Source organism: Pristis pectinata, chromosome 26, assembly GCF_009764475.1.
Source record: "Pristis pectinata isolate sPriPec2 chromosome 26, sPriPec2.1.pri, whole genome shotgun sequence".
NCBI classification, from domain to species: Eukaryota; Metazoa; Chordata; class Chondrichthyes; order Rhinopristiformes; family Pristidae; genus Pristis; species Pristis pectinata.
In genome coordinates, this window is record NC_067430.1 from 13,614,171 (window position 1) to 13,638,153 (window position 23,983).

Below are 23,983 nucleotides of genomic sequence, written 5' to 3' on the forward strand. Positions count from 1 at the left end.
TTAGCCCTGACATCCCCCTTATCTTCCTCCAATCACCTTAAAATTATGTCCCCTCATGTTAGCCATTGTTGCACTGGGGAAAAAGTCTCTGACTGTCCACTCGATCTGTGCTTCTTATCTTGTACACCTCTATCAAGTCACCTCTCACCCTCCTCTCCAAAGAGAAAAGCCCTAGCTCACTCAACCTATCCTCATAAGACATACTCTCCAATCCAGGCAGCATCCTGGTAAATCTACTCTGCACCCTCTAAAGCTTCCACATCCTTTCTATAATGAGGCAACCAGAACTGAACACAATACTCCAAGTGTGGTTTGACCAGAGTTCTATAGAGCTGCACCATCACCTCGCGGCTCTTGAACTCAGTACCCCGACTAATGAAGGCCAGTGCACCATAAGCCTTCTTAACAACCCTATCAACCTGTGCGGCAACCTTGAGGGACCTATGGATGTGGACCCCAAGATCCCTCTGTTTCTCCACACTGCTAAGAGTCCTGCCATTAACCTTGTATTCTGCCTTCAGGTTCGATCTCCTGAAGTGTATCACTTCACACTTTTCCGGATTGAACTCCATCTGCCATTTCTCAGCCCAGGTCTGAATTCTGTCAATATCCTGTTGTAATCTACAGCAACCTTCTACACTATCCACAACACCACCAACCTTTGTATCACCAGCAAACTTACTAACCCACCCTTCCACATCCTCATCCAAGTCATTTATAAAATCACAAAGAGCTGGGGTCCCAGAACAGATCCCTGCGGAATGCCATTGGTCACCGACCTCCAGGCAAAATACGCTCCATCTACCACCAGCCTCTTTCTTCTATGAGTGAGCCAATTCTGAATCTACACAGCCAAGTTTCCCTGAATCCCATGCCTCCTGACTTTCTGAGCAAGCCTTCCATGAGGAACCTTACCAAACGCCTTACTAAAATCCATGTACACAACATCCACTGCTCTACCTTCATCAATATGCTTTGTCATATTCTCAAAGAATCCAGTCAGGTTCATGAGGCACAACCTGCTCCTCACAAAGCCATGCTGACTCTCTCTAATCAGCCTATGCTTCTCTAAATGCCCATAAATCCTGTCTCTAAGAATCTTCTCCAGTAATTTGCCCACCACTGAAGTAAGACTTACTGGTCTGTAATTCCCAGGGTTATCCCTACTCCCTTTCTTAAACAAAGTAACAGCATTTGCCACCCTCCAATCATCTGGCACTACTTCTGTGGCCAGTGAGGACGCAAAGATCATCTCCAAAGGTGCAGCAATCTCTTCCCGTAATGACGTTGGATATATCCCATGCGGCCCCGGTGACTTACCCTGATGTTTTTCAAAAATTCCAGCACATCCTCTTTCCTCACGTCGACATGCCCTAGCATGCCCTGTCATATCCCATTCTAGCAAACATCAAGGTCTCTCTCTTTGGTGAATACTGAAGCAAAGTATTCATTAAGGACCTCCCCTACTTCTTCCGACTCCAGGCACATGTTTCCTCTTTTATCCCTGATCGGTCCTACATTCACTTTGTTTTTTCTCCTTTATTGAATTTTATCAGTTTTTTTTATTCGTAGATTTATTTAATCTTCTAATCCATTTAGTTCCTTGCCTTCCTAAGAATATATAACCTTGCAATCAAATTCTTACACCTCGCCAAAGGGAGTGTAAATCTATTAAAATGAGTGAAAGCCCAGGTCTGGTATCCTCTCAAGGCTTACCTTTGAATGGGGATCCCATTTAAAGGTTCTACACTTACAGCTGTGATAACAATTTAGCATCCAGCACATTCTTAAAGCACACAATATAAAAAGTAATATCTATGAATTTTGATGTTGGCGTAATTTATTAAGCATTTTACATCGACATACCATCCATTTCATGTTACAATCAACCCTTGTTTTTTCTAGCTTTCTCAAAGGGTATTATTGGCCTATGTGGCATACCACATTCCAGCAGAACATATCCTTGCATATGTTTCAATTTTGAGCTTCAGTTTCAAATCAGACAGTTTTGAACCATGTATTTTCTCCTTGGTATCAAAATGGTATCTGAGACTTATTCTCCACAGCTGTGTTATACTCTGCTTTAATTCATTGATTTGCACGACTCCAACGTTATTGCATTTAAGATTAAATGCTGTCATGACTCAACTGTGGTTTTATTAGAGGATGAACAAAAGGAGTTGGAAACCAGAATTACAATTTCAAAGATGGAAAGTTTTGGCAAATGAAAGTGTTAATATGGCAAAGAAGTGTTATTTGTGTAGGGAGTTCCAGCTGTTTGTCATGTTATGTAAACAGTCTTTTTGTCTTGTGGTAGATCTCAAGAGTACAGTCACCACAAATCCCATAGTATTTTTCTGTTTTCTTTTACTGACCTTACACATTGAAGATGTCTTATTACAGTTCACAGAAAGCAAAGAACATGTTTGTTTTTCCAAATGGAGAAAACTTATGATGCGTAAAGGGGCAGACAAGTAAAATAATGAAAATGCATAATTCAATGAACAGTCATTTCGTGTTGCATAGAACTTGCAAAGATTGACTGATTGCAAAGATTGCCACTGTCTGTAAGGAGTTTGTACGTTCTCCCCGTGTCTGCATGGGTTTCCTCTGGGTGCTCTGGTTTCCTCCCACATTCCAAAGACATATAGGTTAGGAGCTGTGGGCATGCTATGTTGGCGCCGGAAGTGTGGCGACATTTGCGGGCTGCCTCCAGAACGTTCTACGTAAAAGATGCATTTCACTGTGTGTTTTGACGTACATGTGACTAATAAATCTAATCCTAGTGCACTGGCATATCAATCTCGATTGTGTGTTCAAAGTCTTGCAGTTTTCTAGTTAGACTGCTACAGACTGACCATAGCAGGTGTGTGATGTTTGTCCATTTATAAAGTGTCCTTGGCCTGTTGGTGGCCTTAGAATTGCACTTGAACTCCAACTGTTACTTAATTGACCAGCAGGAAAATTTAGGACAGTGGGTCTAAATTCAACTTGACATGAATTTGAACTTTGAAAGTTCTTTCTTAGTTTCCATGCAGTTATTGGATGACTGGTGCTCTGAAGGATTACTCATTTTATCTTTTCATTAAACAAAGCATTATTAAATTAAAATGTATAACTTTTAATTCTTGAAGTGAAAATCTTATTCTAAAAAGCTTTGAAAATTCAAATGGCCTACTTGCTCACAATCCAGTTATCTGCTTTTCCAAATACATCAGACAGTATAAAGTGTACACTACCTACAGGTATCACTGTTAATCAGTGTGAAGTCTCCCAGCCCCCCCAAAAAAAATCAATTTCAGTTTCTTTCTTGTATTTTGTGTCTTTTCATTTTTTGCATCTTGCTGCTGTGTAGTATGTTTAAATTCAAATTTAGGGACGTGCAAACATGAAAAAGATAAAAGACCATTAGCCTCATTCATAGGGATAGGTATAATTTTGTTATACTCTAGTTGGTAAAATGTTATGAGTGATGTGCCTTAGGGATGGGGGTTGGGATGTCAATGTTTTACAATTTATTTAAATGACTTGGGTGAAGGCACCAAAGGTACTGTTGCTGAATTGCTGAAGGCACAAAGGTAGGAAGGAAAGTAAGTTGTGAAGAGAGGTGTATAAAGGAATAAAGAGAGTGAGTGGGTAAAGATCTGCCAAATGGAGTACAGTGTGGACAAAATGTTCATTTCAGCAGGAATAATAAAAATAAAACTCTTATTTAAATGGCAAGAGATTGCAAAACATATGACACCCAGATCTGTTGGGTATCCTAGTGCATGATTTGCAAAAACTGGTATACAAGTGCTGTATGTAATGAGGAAAGCTAACAATGTTATTGTTTATTTTGAAGTGAGTTTAATATAAAAGTAGATAGATTATATAGGGCATTGGTAAGACTACATCTCAAATACAGTACAGTAAAACACCAATAACCAGCACCTTTGGGAATTTGGTGGTGCTAGTCTAGCAGATGTTCTGGACACTCTTATTTCACTTTTTTTTACATGTTACGTAGCAGTAGTACTCTAAATTTTCCAGTGCACCCAGTGAGCTTAAAGGCAGCAGGAAATGTACAAGCACTCTGGACCTCAGCTCTACCTTCCTGGACCCTGCTGTTTCAGACTCCAACCCTGGCTCCAGCTGCCCACCTGGCCTATGGTCCGAAACACCAGCTCTGGTGATACACCCCACTTGAACTTTGGACCCCCACCTGATTTGTATTCTGGACCAATGAATGAGCCAAATGCCTGGGTATCAGGATTTCTGAATAATCAGATGCTGAATTATCAAAATTTTGCTGTATACAGTATTAGTCTCCTTGTGCAGTTTCTGTACCTTTTTAAAACATCAAAAATAGAAACAAGAGTAGGAATTTTACCACTAGTTACTGCTCTTCTATCCAATTAGATCATGGCTGATCTTTTTCTTCAGTGCCACTTGTACTTAACTCCATCTCCCTTAGTTCCCTTAATACTAAAAGTCTATAAGTTGAATGTACTCTTCAGCTGTGCCTCCTCAGTTCTCTTTGTTTGAGAATTTCAAAGATTCACTGCCCTCTGGGTGATAAAAGTTCTTTTCATTTCTGTCCTGCATGGCTGACCCTTCAGTTTGAGACTGAGCGTTCTGATTCCAGACAACCTTTCAGGGAAATAACATTGCCCCATCTATGCCATCAAGCCCTGTAACAATTTTATATTTCAATTAGAATGCCCCTCGTACTTCTAAACTAGGGAGTTAAGGGCTAGTTTACTTAATTTTTACTTGTACATAAAAACCATCATCCCAGGACTCGATCTGATGAATTGCACTGCACTCGCTGTATCACAAGTATATCCTTCCTTGGGAAGGGAGACTAGATCTGTACACAGTATTCCTGATGTGGTCTTAAGTAGTTTGGAGGAACGTATCTCAATTCTTGCATTCAAACCCTTTTGCAATAAAGGCAAGCATACTATTTGCCTTCCTAATTGCTTGCTGCACCTATATATTAACTTCCAGTGTTCAAGGATACCCAGGTCCTTCTGCTCACTAACACCTTTTAACCTTTCATATTTAAAGCTACTGCGCCTTTCTATTTTTTTTCTTCTAATTTAGATGACATATTTTCCCACAGTATACTCCATCTGCTACGTTGTTGCAAATTCACCTAGCCCATCTACATCCCCTGAAGTGTTCTCCTCGCAGCCCATTGTGCCACGCAACTTAAAATCAACAAACTTGATATAAGTCACTTGATCCACTCATCCAGACTGTAGATGTAGATTATGAAGAGCTGACACTCCAGCACTGATTTCTGCGGCACCCACTAGCCACCCAACCCCAAAAATGACCCAATTGTTCCTACTTCCTTAACAGTGGGTAGCATAGTGGTGCAGCACAGAGTTGCTGCCCCTCAGCACCAGAGATCTGGGTTCAATTCTGACCTAGTGTGGCGTTTGCATGTTCTCCCTGTGAATATGTGCTCTGCTTTTTCTGCCTACATCCCAATGATGTGCAGATTGGGGTAGGTTTTTTGGCCACTAAATTGCTCCTAGTGTGGTAATAAGTGGTAGAATTGGGGGTGGGGGGAGGAGAGTGGAGGAGAGTTGATGAGAATGGAGAGAATAAATAACAGGATCAATGTAGGATTAGTGAAAATTGGTGGTTGATGGTCAGTGTGGATTTGGCAGGCTGAAGGGCCTGTTTCTGTGCTGTATCTCTGACTAATAGATTATTCAGCAAAAGAACTGTGGTAGATTGTGGAAATGGCTCATCATCTTCTCAGGTGTAATTGAGGATGGATATAAATGACACCTAGATTCTGAAAAGTGAATGTTTATTTTAAAAAAAATGAGAAATTCAATGGGGAAATTGTGTTGCATTGTTCCAAGGAGCAAATATCATTGGTCACTTGTAGCAACCAAGCTTTCAAAGGCAATAGCTTTATTTAAAGCCCCTTTTAACTTTTTTTGTAACTTATCCTACTTTTCCAAAGCAGGGATTGGGTGGGTGTGGAGTCCATCTTTGCTGACTCCTGGTCCTGAACTAGCCTCATTTCTTTAATCTCCTGTATGAGAATTTGCAGTGGCAGATCCAAGATTGAAATGGGTTTTTGGTGTGAAGTACATTGACATTTCAGCACCTTTTTAGTGGCACCAGAGAATTTCTTGTGGTCCTTTATCTGAAGTCTTGTGTTTGAATCCAATCTTGACAAAGTATGGAAGTCTCCTCTGTGAACACTCCAAGGGTCCTGCATGAAAAGAGCACAAAACCAAATATTATAAATGTTCAATAAGTTATTATTTATATGTATTATGACTGCCACTTAAATTTAAAAAAAAAGCCTTCTCCAAAACATCAAAAGTACTTCAGATATGAATTCATAATCTTGTCAGGTACAACTCTATATATTTATTGGTTTTAAACTTTTTTTTTTGTAAAAGCAGAAGGTCTATCTTATCAATATTAAAAGTGGTGGTTCAATCTTGTGAATCAATCATCCAAAATGATCTCACAAATACGTGAATGCTCTAGGATGCTAGCTACTATCGTTTATCTGGGTTGTTGTAGAGGGCAGAATAACGTTTAACAAAGAGTGTATTATAAAGGAATTCCTATGGAAGAAGGAATTTCCATTGTACTAAGCATCATAACGCTGATTGCAGCAGACCTGCTTATCAGGCTGGTTGAATGTACCAGAAAATTTTGCTATCACATTCTGTCATCCGTCAACTCCTAGAACTGTCTGGTGATTCTTATACACTCTCATTCAAATATTCACATGACATGGAATTCACCATCTTAGCTTTAAACTTCTTTAGACTTTTAATGATGTTTGAAGGAGCCAGCCATACAATAAGTGTATTGAATCTCTTGAATTAATTTATTTTACTTACTGGTTGTGATGTGCCTGGCTTATTTCAATTATACCATTTGAACTTCCTACAAATTCTTAAGATGTAAAGCCATAGAGACCAGTGTGTTTCAAATTGACACTGTAGCTGATTTATCCGAATTTTCCTTGGTTTAAGATCGTGTAGCAAAGTGAAATCCATATCACTTAACTGAAAGCATTACATGTAATGATAGATTTAAATTGGATTTGGTTAACTGTTCTCATTTTCAAAGGGGAGGCAAATGTTCAGAATGTCTCTGGCATACTGGTACAAGTGCTAAAGGATGACTAGCCGCTGTTTAAATTGATTATTTGATGGACTGCCCTTTGTCATGGAAAAATTTGTTCATATTTATTACTGAGGGAAATAAAGCTGTCAACACTGATACTAGAGAAACAAATCCTGAAGAAGGGTCCTGACCTAAAACGATGACCGTCTGCTTTTCTCTACGGATGCTGCCTGGCCTGCTGAGTTCCTCTAGCGTCTTGTTTTTTCATGTCAACACGGAGTTGTATATACAATAGAGACACTGGTATTTTAATAGAATCCACATTGTGGCAGGAAAAGCTTTTATGATAAAACCCTTGAATTGCAGTTTTCATTGCAAACCAGAGGCAAGCAAATCCAGATGACGTTGGCAAAAATGGACCATGGCTAGCACCATAGCTTGTTTCATCATTGCTGGTTTTAATACAAGGAAGTTTTCTTTGAAAATCAGCATTATCTTTATAACTTTTATTGGTTTTAACTGGCTTCTGTAGTTACTTCTTGGATACAGTGACGTGCACGTTAGTTCCAGCATAGCCCAACTGTATTTGTATCATTTGTCTTCAACACTGCCACTATTTGATAGGACTGGACTTCCAAGGAAAGTTTGTTTATGTGGTGAGTGTGAATAGAAGATTGGGAAATAAAAAATATTGCTTCTCAACTATATTCTTGTTGTTACATTCTGAAAGTCACTATATAAAGCACTTTTGTGCTCATCTTTCTTTTTTCCTAGGAGGTTGCCTAGTACTGTCTGCTTCTGCACTTCTAGATTTTTAACATCACCTGGTTTCAACATGGTGTGCAACAATCAGTGTTCTAGTTGAACTCTGTTTTCACGTACCCATAAACAAAACCAAAGGGAATTCTTTCTTGGTGCAAAAATTATGCATGCCTAGGCTGAGATAAATTTGACTGAAGTATTCTTTGCAAAGGTTGTTTGTCTAACTGGCTTTAACCCAAAAATCTTCTTGGAACTCTGTCATATGTTTTATTTAATCAAAACCATGTTTGATTGAATGACTATTAATTAAAGTACATTTGTCAAAAAGCAAGAAATAAATTGAAATAGTTGTGTTTAATTATTGGAGAAGGTTTTTCCAAAAGTACCATAAGTGTAACCTTCTCTACCCTAATATTTTTTTCACTCCTAGCAACTTCAGTGTTAAGAGTTGTCACTTTCCTTTGTTTTTTTTCCATCATAGTTTTCAGCTCTGTTGCTTCCATCTGAACTTTGGGATAAATGATTGCCAGCAAGAGAACAGTATTATGTGTAACTGACCCATAGATGAGAGTGAGAATAATTTTTCCACGGCCTGTTGGACATATTGTTTTAGAAGCAACTTCTCTTACAATTTTGTGCATAATCATCTAAGCAATGTTACTTCCTGACAGTAGAACCTTTGCTGTATGGAAAATTATGTAAATGAAGAGTAGTTTGATTTCCTTTAACTATATATTTCAGTTCTATATTTTATTTGCCTTTTTAATGCTGCAGTATATTTATTAAAATTAACACTTTCCCTTCAATCAAGTGTGGTGATCATTTACAAAATATTAGTGAAGGGAACTTTGCAGTGCAATCTCTTGTTGATATATCTTCCTGAAGATGTTTTTGTTGCTATTTAAAATGGGTGTGTTTCCTTGCTACGTTAATTTATCATAAGTTCTTTTCACAGGTAATGGGTTCTGTAGCGCTTCTACTTACTAACACACTTGAGTTATGATGTGCTAAAGTAAATCATTTGAGTTGAGTGTCAGAGGGAATTATTAGCATAGACACACAAGAGCTCCTTGTATAGAGGGGCTCCCTGGGTTGCAGAAGACCTGAGACAGAAATCCGACCTTATCCAAAAATCTCCCATAAATTTTTAAGAAACCTAACAAATAATATTAAAATGCTTCATGGTTTTCATTAACAACTAGATACTATGCATATTCTATTAGTTTAATAGTGTTTTGTCTGATATTTAACTGCTGAGGTGCTCCATGGTTGCCTCAGAAGTGAATAATTCTGGCAACACTTAATTACTGAAAGTAATGTTATGGGTAGTGTTAGGGTAAACATAAGATATTTGACGAAATGAAAGAATTGTAGGAAGTGTATGCAGAGCAGTACAGGGGAAATTGTTCGTTGCTGACTTATGGAAAAATCAGTTTATGGACAGTTCTCAGAAACAGAGCCCTTACATAACCCAGGGTTTCTTTGTACCTGTTTGATATTAACCCTGTTTTACAGTACCTAGTTGGAATTGGGTAAAGGATATATTTGGAAAAGTATACAAAATATATTCATGCTCCTGTGACAGAAGTTTCCACAGTCATCTTTTTATACAATGAAAATATAACTAACTGCTTGTATAGGGCTATTAATGTTGGTTGTGTTATATTGTTCTCTGCAGGATTGCGTATCAATCAGGAGCTGGTAACCAGTTACCCTCAGGTGGTGGTGGTTAGAGTTCCCACTCCTTCAGTACAGAATGACAGTGATATAACATTATTGCGCCACCTCGAGAAGATGGGCTGTCGCCTAGCCAATCGTCCTCAGGCCATATTGCACTGTGTTAACAAGTTCTGGACATTCCAGGAACTAGCTGGTCATGGAATACCATTACCTGATACTTTCTCTTATGGTAAGTATAAATGGATTGCCCTGATCCTTCTGCAGATTTTTATGCAGTATTTTACTTGTGTTGAATTTAGCAGCTAAGTAAACAATTAAAACCCTTTGGCACAGTAACTGTTTAGAAACACTGGTCTCTGTAATCCAATGTTTTGACTCTAGTATCTGCAATAGATGCCATCCCTTATTATTCTAAGTTTACAGAGGACCACAGAAACTAGATTAAATTTTATAAATGTGTTTTCTTATCATCCTTAATCATCTCCTTTTTCATTACGAATACTGCATGACACTGTAGACTTTCAACCAATATTTTTCATGCTGTTTGCATCTGTTTACAAAGACTAAGAGCTGAAGCATTTGGGACCAGAATACTGGATTTGATTAAGAAATTGCTAGGTGCTATAAGTCAAATAAAATGGAGCCAGTGGAAGACTAATATGGTTTCAACTTAAGATGGATTTATAATTTTTGGTTCATCTTGAGTAAGGTGAGGGGAAAGAATGGGGGGGTGGGGGAAGAATATTCTCCTTTTCACAAGCAACTGACAAGAGGAATTGGAGATTAAAGTTTCTGTAGTTGTGTTCCTAATTACATAATAACCTACAATTTCTATCTTATTTTTACAACAGGTGGCCATGAAAATTTTTCAAAAATGATTGATGAAGCTGAACCTTTGGGTTATCCAGTAGTAGTTAAAAACACACGAGGTCATCGAGGTACATACGTTTTTCATTTTGCAGTTGAGTCTCAAGACAGTAAAAACACATGTTTAAATTTAGTTCCATTATTATTATTAATCAATTTTGTTAAGGACAAAAGTCCAAAAGGATGAAGGAGAGTAAATACAGGAGATTGGATTTTGGGGGAAGACTGAGTTGCTGAAATGCACACTCTGCCCAGCACACAAGTAGTCTCCTAAGACTCTTGAGCCTTGCGACTGGATTGCACGTTGACCATTTTATAAGTGCAAATTGTGCAGAACTCTTAGTTGGAGTGGATCACTGTAGCAAATATTACTAGGTGAAATTGTACCAATTGCAAAATTGCACCAGGCACTTGCATGGAGGATCCACTTTAGAACACCTGAATAGTTCCCATCAGGTGCATATGAAATGGTGCCATCGTTTGTACAATGCCTTTTCCACTGTGCTGACATAAATTTGAGGCCTCAGTCCCATGGCTGGAGGTTGCTGCTGTTTTTGCTATTTAAAGGGGCATTCAATTAACATTAGGAGACTTTGGGGAGCTTTTGAACTGACTGCAAACTGCTCAGACACCTGAAGTCCAGAATTAGCTTCAGTTGATAGCTTTCTCTGATATTTAACTGCTGAGGTGCTCCACAATTGCCTCAGAAGTGAATAATGCTGGCCACACTTAATTACTGGAAGTAATGTTAGAATTAGAATCAGAATCAGGTTTGTTATCACTGACGTGTCATGAAAATGCCCGTCGTTGACGTAACATCATTGTAGACTGAAGACCTCTAGGTTGGAGATAAAGACAAGCCCATAAGGAAAACTTCTAGTTAATCTTCAGAGGCACAATATCTGATCTAAATCTCTGTTCATAGCCTCAAGCTTTCCAAAGCTGTCACTATTTAAGGTATGTGACCTCCAGCCATGCTATCGTGCCTGGACTGCTCTCATGAAGGTCAGGGTCACTGATTCTCCGCAGGACCTTTTCAAACGGCTACGTGCTGCGTGGTCTTGCATCAGGGAGGTCATCGAAGTCCCATATTCCTGAAGATTCCACCTGTTTTGATTTCAGTGAGGAACAGATGGTGTCTTAAAAACTGGTAATTGACAGCATTGCTGGTATGCTATGAGCACAGGCAGTCATACCCTTAAGGGTAAGACCTTTTCTTCAACAGGAAAGTTTTCCACTCCCTCAATGTGTGGCTTATTTGGATCATGAGAAGAATTTCCTTTATAGTGAATGCTAGTGCCGTATATTTTAAAAAAATTTCTAAACCTTATTCTTTATGATTCTGACAGGAATTGTATTTTGTTATACAGTGGAACAGAATGTAAACAGAGCTTTACTTGTTTGTCATCCCCCTTCAGGTAAAGCAGTATTCCTGGCACGGGACAAGCATCATTTGTCAGATTTATCTCACCTAATACGACATGATGCTCCATACCTTTTCCAAAAATATGTTAAGGAATCCCATGGGAAGGATATCCGTGTAGTGATGGTGGGAGGCCGTGTAATTGGTGCGATGTTACGCTGCTCTACTGATGGAAGAATGCAAAGCAATTGTTCACTAGGTGAGATTTTACACTTCAGAAGTCTTGCTTGAAGACTTGTAGCTCCCCCAGAATCTGTTGGTAAAGTCAGTTTGAACTTAATTATACAGACCTTAATTCCCAGCTTTGATTTGAATTAAGATGGGAAAATCAAGAAAAGTTATGGCATATAATCACAAAATAAAAACTGTCCACAACTAACTATGGCTTGATTTGTAATCAATGTCTTCAGAACTAAAATGGTAGTGGGGGAGGTGGGGTGGGAGAAGAGAGCTGAGATTCTTGCCCCTATCTTTGCCTTGGCTTTTGGGTCTTGAGACAAAGATGGAATGGGGTCTAAATTCATTATAAACCAAAATTGCTGGGATGCAGCCCATATGAACTGAATACCCGTTGATAATTTTTCCATGTTAGCAGTGTCCTGGTTCCTAACAGTAATAGTGGATCCATTGACAGTGTGGAAATTTTGCTGTGGTTGATGTGGGTTTAGAGATGGGAGTTTAATCAACTTCTAACTGTGTCTCATCTAGGAGTTCCTCTTGATAAGACTGAATGCTACATTTAGTAGGTGTTCTATCTCAGCACTAATATCTCATGTCTTGAGCAAAAAACAATTTGCAAATGCACCCCTATCCCCAAACTAAAATATTTCTAATAATAACTGTAGTTTGAAGTGTGTATTCATTATACAATAGAATGTTGATAATTTAATTTCCCTTCAGATACATGATTTGATTTTGCTGGTTATTTTTGACTCTATTAATGATGAAAGACAGAACAGGATTGAGTGTGACACACTAGTCACTGAGGATCAAAGGAAAAATCATCCAGTTGTTAAAACTTACATTGTGAAGTAATTAAGCTTACAAGATGTTGCTAGTTTTCTGCTGGGAAGTGTTTTTGACTTAAACAATATCAGCTGATTCATCACTGTCGTAATATCAGGAGTAGAGTTATAGGAAGTCCCCAGGTTACGACAGGGTTTCATTCCTGAAAACTATTCATAAGACTGTTTGCAAATTGGAAATGAACAGAACAGTGTGTGGGAAAGGATCACAGAAACAGCTATGACAAGAAAGTACGCAGGTATGGGAAGAGCGGCCGCTAGTCTCACTGACACAGTGAGTGAGTCTGCTCAGCACTCCCAGCTATGTTCAGCTTGACCCTGCCCCTGACCATCATGGCTTGGGGGAAGTGTGGGGAGAGAAAGCACATGGAAATGCCCTGTTCCTGCAGCAACCAGAAAATTCATCCCCATCATCCCACTGGTCTCCAGAATGCTCGTTCGTATGCACAAGGTGTCCATAAGTCAGGTGTTCGTAACCCAGGGAGGACCTGTATTTGCTTGTAATTTGTGTTGAGCTCCATTCAGAACTCGTGTGATCAAACAGGATTTGGACAAAATCCAGGGTTGCACTGATAAGCTTAGGTAATGTTTGTATCACAGCTTCAGGATAATGATCAGCTCGAGCAAGAAAAGGCCAAATCAACTTCCATTGGCAACTTCCAGAGCACAATCATCAATATCTTGAGGAGCAGAAGTGACCACAGTTTGACTGAACAAACATAGACCAGAAGTTGATGACTTCATAATAAATAGCTTGGCTGGTAATCCATGAGTTTCTGTACTTAAGGTTCAAGTGAGGTTAGATAAACCCATTCACCTGGATGGGTGTGGCTATAACAGAACTCAACAAACTCAGCCATGGAAACAGTTTGGCCTTTTTTTTGCCCCTGTTGATAAACTTGATCTCCACCTTCTGCACCAGAGGCATACAACACAACAGAAATGTGATTTATTTCAGCAGCCTCTCCTTGACCTTTAAGAACGACAAAACTGTAAAGCAATGAGTTCAACACCTCCATGTTTTCCTTCCAAATCTTGCATTATACTGCCTTTGACATATGTTGCCATTTAAAAAAATATTCTGAAATTCCCTATCTAGCAGCATTGTGAGAGTAACAGCATGAGGAGGTCTACAGTGGTTTTAGAATATGGCCCAATTTAATTTTTGAGGTAACCAAGGGATCAGTGATAAAACTAGCCTTCATAAGATTGCCCACATTTGAGAATGGTTTGTATTTTTTTTAAAGGTCGGGTGAGGAAAAACCACAGACAAATGACGAGTACATAATAAATAGATGTAGGAATAGGCCATTTGGCCTCATGCTTGCATCACCAAGCAATAAGATCATGGCCGATATTTTACTTCAGCAGCACCTTTCAGCATTTCCCTTGAGTCCCCAATATCCAAAACTCTGTCTGTGCCTTGAATGTCCTCCACAAATGAGCTTTCACATCCTTAGAGAATTCCAAACACTTACTACCCTTGTGAGTGAAGAAATTTCTTCTCATCTGTCTTGAATGGCCCACCTTTCATCTTGATGGGTTCTTGACATGGGAAACATCATCCCTGCATCTACCCAGTCCAGCCTCCTCGGAATTTTGCATTTTTTGATAATTTCTTTTGCTGACTCTGGAACATATAGGTCCATTTTATTTAATCTCTCCTCATAGGACAAACCTTCTCTCCAGGAATCAATCTGATAAATCTTCAGTGTGCTCCCTCTGTCACAAATATACCCTTTATTGGGTAGGGAGACCAGACCTGTACACAGTGTTCCAGTATGGTCATACCAGGACCCCATGTAATTGTAGTAAGGTGTCAATATGTCATTACTGTTGTATTTAAATTGTCTTGCAGCAAAAGCCAACATGATATTTGGTCCCTTATTACATCCTAGCGTCAAAAATAATTTATTTCAGGGAGCAGAAAATTTCAGCATCAGCATTTGGTGATGGGAATAGAGTAATGACTCTTAATTTCAAGGTTTGTAGAATTGATATATACTGATTAAATTTATTATCTGAGACCCTACACACTGTTATAACTTGCCTCTGGATAAGCCCCAGTTAAAATGATATTGGACTAGAATTCAGTTGTAATTTTCAGCACAGAATCCAGTGAGAAGCTTCATGCAGAAAACTTGATCATTTCATGAATAACCATGTACAAATAGTCTTTCTCTTTGTAATGCATGGAAAATAATTATCAGTTTTCTTGAGTTCTGAACTGATGCTTTTGTTTTGTGTTTGACAGGAGGTGTTGGTGTGCTGTACCAGTTGAGTGAGCAGGGAAAGCAGTTGGCAATCCAGGTTTCCAATATTTTGGGCATGGACATTTGCGGTATCGATCTGCTCAGAAAAGATGATGGTTCTTTTGTAGTGTGTGAAGCCAACGCAAATGTAGGTTTCAAAGCCTTTGACAAAGCTTGCAATCTGGATGTAAGCAGTATCATAGCGGACTACGCCCTGTCATTACTGCCAAGCAGACTGACCAGAAAAATGTCACTTCTTTCTGTAGTTTCCAGTGCTAGTGAAACAAGTGAGCCAGAAGTGGGGGCTCCAGTCAGCGCCATCCCGGAGAGTGTATTCACCATGAGTGTGGGATCGAGCTCCAGCGAGAGTGACCCTGAAATAGTGGAGGTCAGGGATTCTGACACTACTGCTTCTAGGTCCATGCACACTGTACTGCCTGAGCCAGGCTACAACATGAACAATCTCATAAATACTGAAATTAAATTATTGAGTGAGTGAGATGAGGAAGCTCTACTAACAGGTATAAACAGGGGTGCTTTCCCAGCTCAGCTGGATGTAAAGGTAAAAGAATTAACAGAAGGGACATGATGTAATTTTTTTTCTTCCATATTAACCATTAAGTCTGAGTTTGTGAATAACCCTGATTGAATACAACTATTAGTCCACTCCAGGTGGGTTATGGTGTCTCGATGCCATTGAGGTGGGCGGGTGGGATTGTTTATTAAAGACAACCTGTAAACTTAATTCAATAATACAATAGGATGATTTCAGTTGATTGTCTATAAGGCATTGCCTTGGCAATAAGAAGGTAGTCAGTTAATGTCTGAAAGGCAGAGACCGGTTAATGTAGTGGAGGAAACCCTCCATCAGTTCCAGTTAGGAAATGCATTGCCTCTGCTTGACATCTCCCTATGTTGGCATGGTTGATATCATGAACTTCCCTGCATTTGGAATCAATCTCTTACCTCTATACAATGAACTGCCCTCCCATGTTATTTTCCTTAGATTAGGTGCTTCACATATCCCTTGTTTTCTCTCTGCTATACTAGCAGTGCTACTTAATAAAGTCTGCCTGTACTGCACATTTTTTGGGAATTTTGGTGGGAGCAATTTAAACTGATGTGCTAATTAACAAATAAGCCAATTAGTATTCCAGAGCATGTAGTCACTTACAAACTTGTATTTCAACTGGCTTCAGAACAAAAGCATAAGGATGGAGTGGAAGAGGCAATTTAAAGTAAAATTACGGCACATACCAAAAATGATACAAGCTGCAATTTCAATTCTTCACTTACTCTCACTAAAAAGAAAATCCTTGAATTGTAAGGTTAAAATATTGATAAGAAAAAAACAAATCTGCAGAAAATGAGAGGGAATTTAATTGGCAGTGTGAAAAATTACATAGTTAATTATTTAATATTCTTAGTAGGCTTTGAAATTTGGAATATGATGTTGCCTACCAGGCTAATTAATGGATAAAGGATGCATGTTGAGGGTGTGACTAGAAACAATGGAAAAGTAAGTTGCTTAGAAGAAGTTTCTCTTTGTTTTAATTTGAGAGAACATTTTAGTGGAGATTCAATTATGAGAGCGATGGATTCTTCCTTTTTGTCAACTCAGTTGATTCATTTATAGCTCCATAAGAACCAATTAACATGGAAATATCAGGGAAATAAGTTGCATAGTCTTGTCCTTTGATGCAGAAATGCTTTTGGTTTTCGAGTGACTAAATTGATGTGTGGTATGAATGCATTATGTTATAATGCCAGTGCTTTCTGTCATTTTAATTTTGCTTGCCAATACTTATACCAATATTACAATTTAAGTTGAACATAACATAAACTATTTGTCCCATCTGAAACCAATGTCTCCAATATTTTTACCCTGTATAATATCATGCAGGTTATGGGTGAAATGTGAAATGCCTATCTGCACCCTAACCAGCTGATTTTAACAGGTGAAGTGCACAAGGTGCAAAATGTATAGAGGTTAATAAGAATTAGAAAATCATTTTACATGATTCAGAGTAGCAAATTTGATGTTTATATGCCAAAATATGGATTATCTGCTAGACAGGTAATATCCACAAAATGTGTGATGGTAGAGGGGTTGACTGAATTCTATCAGATATACCAGAAGCCAGCTCCAACTTGAGGACTGTTGAGGCTCTGTGATCAAGTACCTGCATTTATGAATTATACCTTCCAGCATGATTAGCAGAATATTAGCATCATATTGTGCTTTTCAAATTTCAGTAATTGTTGGTGAGTTTGAGTGCACATTACTGATAGTGTGACTTTTGGCAGCAATTGTAAGTGTCAGCAAGCTCAAGGTCAGACACTAAATGTACTAGGATGTACAATGTAGTAATTTGAAACTAATTTTATTTAAAGTACTCAAGTTTCAAAAATAGTTGAAGCGTAAGCTTTTATCATCTTACTGTTGTAAACACTGGCACTTTAAACAAAGGCCATCAGCTTATCTAGCTGTTGCTTAATGAAAAATCAAGTAAAATTGCTCTAAGTGGCAGCTATTATGTGGGATAAGCTACATATCAACCTGGTTAATTCATTACATATACCTATTTTTTTAAAAAAGTGATGATTAGTGTAGTATTAAAAACAAATATTACATTGGGATTGAAGTAACCTGATATCCAGAACAGATTTGGCCACAGAAATTTGTTTATGTTTGCTGAATTTTGACAGATTTCCCAAAGAAATTGGCTTGAGTTGCTGCAAAAACCCAGGTCCCCAAATGTAATAGAAGCATTTCTGTATACAAGAGTCAGTATGATTTTATGCTCCACAACAAGCAGTATGTACATCTCAATAATGTTTACATATAACAAAAACGTGGTGCTGGGCACTCTTTGCACCATTGCTATACAGGACAACTCTCAATGTAGAATATTGATCTGCCAGTATTTAAAGCAGTAAAAGATGACAGACTCTACCTGCAGTATTCTTCTGTACACGGAAACTATAATGATCTGTGTCTGCACTTAAGTAAAAATACTCGGCAGGTCAGGCTGCATCTATGGAGAGAGATGAACAGAGTTGACAGACTAGATCCATGACCTTGCATCCAACACTTTGTTTTTATTCAGATTTCCAGCAGCTAGTTCTTTTTGCAGATGTGTTATCTGTGCTTCCATTAACTTCAAAACTATTGCAATTACAACAAGAGTTGAAAGATTTGCAACATTATATCCTAGAAATAATTGTCTTTTTAAGATGGATTGTGAACATTTACTATTCTATAAATATAATTTATCTCAATTTTTTAAACAGCAGTTATTTTGGAAAATTAAATTTCAAAATTTAAGGCTTTGCTTTCACACAATGTTCTGATTGACTACTTCCGCTCTTCTCCAGCTCCTGCTAGCTTTGAAATAAATATTAAAAATTTGTTGAAATATTTTGACAGCATTAAGGAATTAATGGCACCAATATGTTGAGTACACATCTATATGGAGCACCACCTTTAACTTTACTGTGCCTGGACAAGAGGGACAAGGCAATTAACCTGCAGGAGAAAGTATGAACAGTAACAAAAGATTAGAGTAGATTTGACTCTTATTTCTCCAGTGGTTGTAATACTCTGGTTTTGACTCCAGGTCAAAATCAAACATTTAATACTTAAGCTTGCAGTTGAAGTGCCTGAGGGTCACCAAGTAGAACTGTGACCTAGTCTTCAGGGAAGTAAAGGTGAGGGAGAAAATTCATATTTACAGCCACCTTTGTGAAGAAGTTGTATAGTTTCAACAAGGGACAGATAATTCTATTTGCTGGTAACATTATTTATTGCATAAACAGTATACTTCCGTAATCATTCTCTTTCCTCAAACGGCAGAACATGGATTAGCCTTCATGTTCTTTCCAAAGGAGTTCCTTAATTTCCCTATAAATGTGATATTTTAAGAATGGCCAGATTTTGATCTAGATTAAAATGTAACAGAAGAAAGGTGTTTTCTCACAGGCACTGTTAATGACTGAATATTGTTACTTCTAAATAGTTTTCTTTTCCCTGTGAAGTTATGCATCTTCTTCACAAAGCTAGCTTTAAATCTTGAATTTTCTCTTATCCTTGCAAATGTCCAAAATTTAGACATGGGGAGGCTACTGTTGTTGAGAGAGAGGCATAACTTATAAAGCACATACTGTTTTTGTGAAATTGGAGAGCTCCAGAACTGGTGGAAAATCTCATTCTGGTAGTGGAGATGGTTTGCAATTTCAGAGCATTCAAGAGGATGAAGGGCCTCTGTGTTTGCATAAATAGGTCCTGTAAAATGCATTTAATGTAATTAACTCTGGTAACTGAAGAGTGACAACATTTTAAAAATGCAGTAGTTCAAAGTGAAAGGGGTAATGGAGAAGCAGCAGAAGTTTTTTCGCTGCTCTGCCCCAAATTTTTCAGTAATTTAAAATATTGAAGGTTTTACTTTTAGACTATTAACAATACTATGACAAGTTGTATATGCAATGGTTTGTGCACTGGATGGATCCTGGTTACAGTAAGACATATTAACACTTGGGTGAACCTGTGAGAATTCATGATATGTAGGTAGCTGTTGACCAAATATTTGCAGTATGGATCGAAGATCTAAATTAATTTTTACTTTAATAATCTACAAATAGTGATTTTAAACAAATGCAAGCCATGCACATGCAGAATTTCTTTACAGATGTGAATTTCTTATACCTGCGCAAAGCTCCCTTCTACAGATTGTAAACATATAAAACATTTGTCAGATAGATATTCCAGCTATTTGCTAATCCAATGCAATGTGATTAGCAGATTAGTATATCCACATCTGACTGACTAAATATTATTGAAATAATTTTATTAGAGGAAACTAATGAGGGCATGCTAATAACTTTAATTATGTCATCCACCCTTCCCCCAATAATTATAGAATGAAATGATGCACAGTTTTTAAATGAGGATATTGGAAGAGACTTTACTCTTTCATCCACACTTCCCTTCATTCCAGTTTGGTTTGAGGTGTGAGCACTGGAACAAAAATATTATTGCAGACCCTTAGCATTTGCGTCTCTTCAATGAGGATTTTTTTTGACGTAATACTTGAAATTGTAAGTGTTGGTTGTCTTAACTTCAGCACGATAGTATCATCAGACAAAAAAAAGCTGACTCTCCACTATGCAGAAAACCTAACTGGAATTCCTAATTTATTGTTTTATCACAGCCTAACATCTGTCTTTTTGCCCTAGGCAGATTTGAGAGCAGTTCATTTTACAGAGTATGAAACTGAGCCAACTGTACCAACCCTGATATTTGGGTGCATCTCCAGACCAACTGAGGGAGAACGGGAGAGGAAACCCTGTCCAATTCTCCAGGCATAAGTAGTATGTTATGCATATGTAGGTAGGAATTAAATTTAACTTGTATTTAAGAGGAAAAAAAATATTTGAACATCTAAAAACTGAGTTTATGCTTTTACGGCTTATTTCATAAACACAGTGTTCTTTAAACATTGGGATAGGAATGGGAGGGAACGGTATGAAAATGTACACTTTATGAATAAGCTGTGAGTGTTCTGGTGCACTGAACTGTACAGCTGTGAAGTTTGAATTTATTGATGGTTTTACTGACTGCTTTTCTCTGTAGAGCATTGTGTTTAGAGCAAAATTGTTTTTTTTTGTGAAAGTATGACTGTGCATGCTAGACTGGGTGCCTTGTTCAAATGTGATTGATGCAGTAGTCAGAAGGCCACGGATAAGTTAGGGTATAAGGCATTTGCACAACCAGGTATCCTTGACAACATTAGGAAAATAACTGAAGCAATTTAAGTAACAAACCTTAAAAATTTGTGTAAATTACCTTTGCCGAGATGGTTTGGGAGATGTGCATTACATTTGTTTTCAATGATCTTTTGTTGGGGTAAAGCAGCCACATGAGCTGCATTTCCATTCTGTTCAGTGTATTGTGAAAAGTAACCTACTGGTTGTTTCTTTTTAGGTAAACTATAGTAAGCTAAAGAGTGTTGCATTTTCTACCCAGCAATTTATGTTCAGAATCTATATCCTCGATTTTACATTGCACTTGCACATTCTACAACGTGGATTGTGACTTAGGGTCTGCCAATAGTGATATTTGCAATTACATTGTCTTCAGGATCAAACTGCTGAGAGTTGTAAAGGTGTTGACTGTGACATTCAAACAGTGCAAAATAAAATTGGGGTATGCATTCTGTTCAAAATGATCTATTCGACCCTTGGGCTGCAGTTCTGAATGGCACAATAGTGATCTGCATGAAAGGACCTTGTATATTAGCTGCAGATTTTTTATAAACCTAAATTTGTAGCTTTTTTTGATCTTGTCTAAATGGCAGCTAGAATTTTCAAATTAAACTTATGTAAGTTTTTCGTGTTTTGGCACACGGAGGATATTTTATAAACTTAAATTTTTTAAAAACATTTTTACTTGTTATTAAGTATTCCACTTGTGAATTGTCATTTGGGTATGAAAGGAAGCTGAAATAGAAAATGTTCCACTTGTAGAGCTGGTGCTGCTTTATTGTGCTACTTGCGCAGCCTTGTTGTACAGCCTTTTTTTAAAGTCTGAGTGACCGCAGCCCAAAGGTATAATAAAACAAATGGTAAATCATTTTCTGATAGTACTTCAAGGTTTTGTTTCTGATGATATGAATGATATCCTTCGTTCATTAATGCAAACTACCTTTTTACTTTTGGCATTAAGAGAGAAACACTTGGCCATTTTTGGTCTCTTTGGGCAGCCATCTATTACAGCTGTGGGTTACTTATTGTATTTTTTTCATGCGTTCACTCTGTGTGTATGTATGCGTGTGTGTGTGAGAGAGAGAACATGTATGTCTTTTGTGGTTGTACAGATGTTAAGAGTGTGGTTAAATGGTTGATTTGGCATTATTTGAAAATTTGAAGGACTAATGAGATTGAGAATACTTGGTAGTGGTTTCATGACCATTTGAATGGGAGTAAACTGAATTCTTAAGATCAGTATTGTACTTTCCTTCCTATATGTATGTGGATTTTTAACAATAAACCAACTGGAGTTTTATTACATTTGTAGATGGATAAGTGGTTGTGACTTGAAATGCACAAATAACAGAAAAAATACATATGTACCAAAACACTTACTATCACATTCTCAGAATAGATTTTAAAATGTTCTTGTCACTTAAGATTTGGTTCAAAAGCAAGAACTTTAAAACAACGCAGGATAAAATAACGACTGAGGATCCCTCCTAGATGCTACTCCTTTTTTAAAAAAAAATTTGTGTGAAGAGTCCCGAATTTCAGCAGAATATTAAGAGGGCCATAAAATCTGTTGCTTACACTGCCCCCCCCCCCCCCACCCCCAACCTCGTGGTTTTAGCAGCAGCTTGTAATGCTGCATGATTACATTCTCCACCTCTACTGCACCATGCATTTCTTCCGGCCTCTCTGGCACTAAATAATAGCTGTGCAAGGTCCCCAGGTTCGTGAATATATGAAAGGAGAGATTCATATGCTTGGAGTTAAACATTATTAATAAAAAAACCGGAAACCTTACAATTGTTAAACAACACTTAACACTATGGATCCAAGTTTCTGTGTTTTATTTTAAGAATGTTATTAAACTATCAGCCTAGGCCGTTTTGCTATTATCACTTTGGAGTTTATAGAATGTTTTATGGATCTAGCAGTTTGTGAAACTCCCTCAAGTGGTATTTGAATAACTAGTTTAAAAGGCATGGCTGTGGTGTTAGTTACATTGATCATGGTAAATACTGTACATATACTTCTGTTTCAATTTTTCTAGAATGTAATAAAATGATTCATAGAAACTAAAATCACTTATTTAAACTGAGTTGTGCTTTCTAACAATAACCGAGTGACAAATGAAGGGTTACATCGAACACAGATGCATCATATATGTTCTACAATGAAACAGCCCCTTGGAACACGTATCGCCAAGATTTTTGTAAAATTAACACATTTAAACATTCGTGTTTGAACTTATCTGAGAAGTTGGTGTTGGATCTGTACAGTATGTCACAAATGCGTTCAGTGTACTTTGTTTTCCATTTTTAAATTTACTGAATATCACAGGAGGGATTTCGGTCAGTTTTAACTAGAAAAACTACTATGGACTACTCAAACTGCCCTTGTACGTCACGGCCCATCAAGCGCCCCTCCTGGTACTTTTTAAATGCTGAGAGTTTCTGGCTCTACCACCCTCAAAGTTATCGAGTTCCAGATCCCCATAAAACTGAGTGTGGGATGGGGAGTGGAATTCTCAACTCCCGCTAAACTTTATAACCTTTTATTTTTTTCTTCAGTCTTAAAGTTGGTCTTTTTTTTTGCCTTTTTAAAATGGTCACTACAGGGCTGTGAACTTATGCCGACAAAACCTCAAACGCTGAGTCTGTTGCGAATTATTGGTGAAGTGAGTGGATGGAGATGTGGGGCATGATGACCCTATGGGTACAGCTGGTCTAAGAATCATTTAATAGACTGAAGGTTATTCAGCATATTTAGCTATTCAACCAGGTCCTAATGTGTAGCCTTGTAAATTACCGTTTTTCAGTTTGCTCATCTGGACATCTTTTTTTAACATGAAGATCTCTGCTTCCACTGTTGTTTAGGGCAGCGAGTTCCAGATCCCCAATGCTCCAGGTTTTTTAGCTCATCTCCCCCACCGCACCCCCCCCCCCCTCCAATCTTAACAATCATCTGACATGTACTTTCCTCTTCCCATTCGCCCTGCCTGGACCTCTCAATATTTTGTACATTCTAAATCTGCCTTCTGTCTCCCTTGCCCAAAGGAAACAACTCTGGCGTGGAGGGACTGTGGTGGAAGACAGCTTGGGGCATGTCCAGGCCTCCGG

The 23,983-nt window shown here is 38.1% G+C and overlaps 1 protein-coding gene across 4 annotated transcripts in view; it reads left to right on the forward strand.

Annotated features, from left to right (window-relative positions):
- rimkla (ribosomal modification protein rimK-like family member A) overlaps window positions 1–22,175 on the forward strand; it is a 56,501-nt gene extending 34,326 nt beyond the window's left edge. For all 4 annotated transcript variants that reach the window (XM_052039577.1, XM_052039578.1, XM_052039575.1 and 1 more), the window contains exons 3-6: window positions 9,539–9,769; window positions 10,392–10,478; window positions 11,826–12,029; window positions 15,110–22,175. In XM_052039577.1, the coding sequence (XP_051895537.1) occupies window positions 9,539–9,769; window positions 10,392–10,478; window positions 11,826–12,029; window positions 15,110–15,606 (1,019 nt within the window). In that variant the 3' untranslated portion in view covers window positions 15,607–22,175. The remainder of the gene's footprint in view (window positions 1–9,538; window positions 9,770–10,391; window positions 10,479–11,825; window positions 12,030–15,109) is intronic.
- Window positions 22,176–23,983: the final 1,808 nt, after the last annotated feature.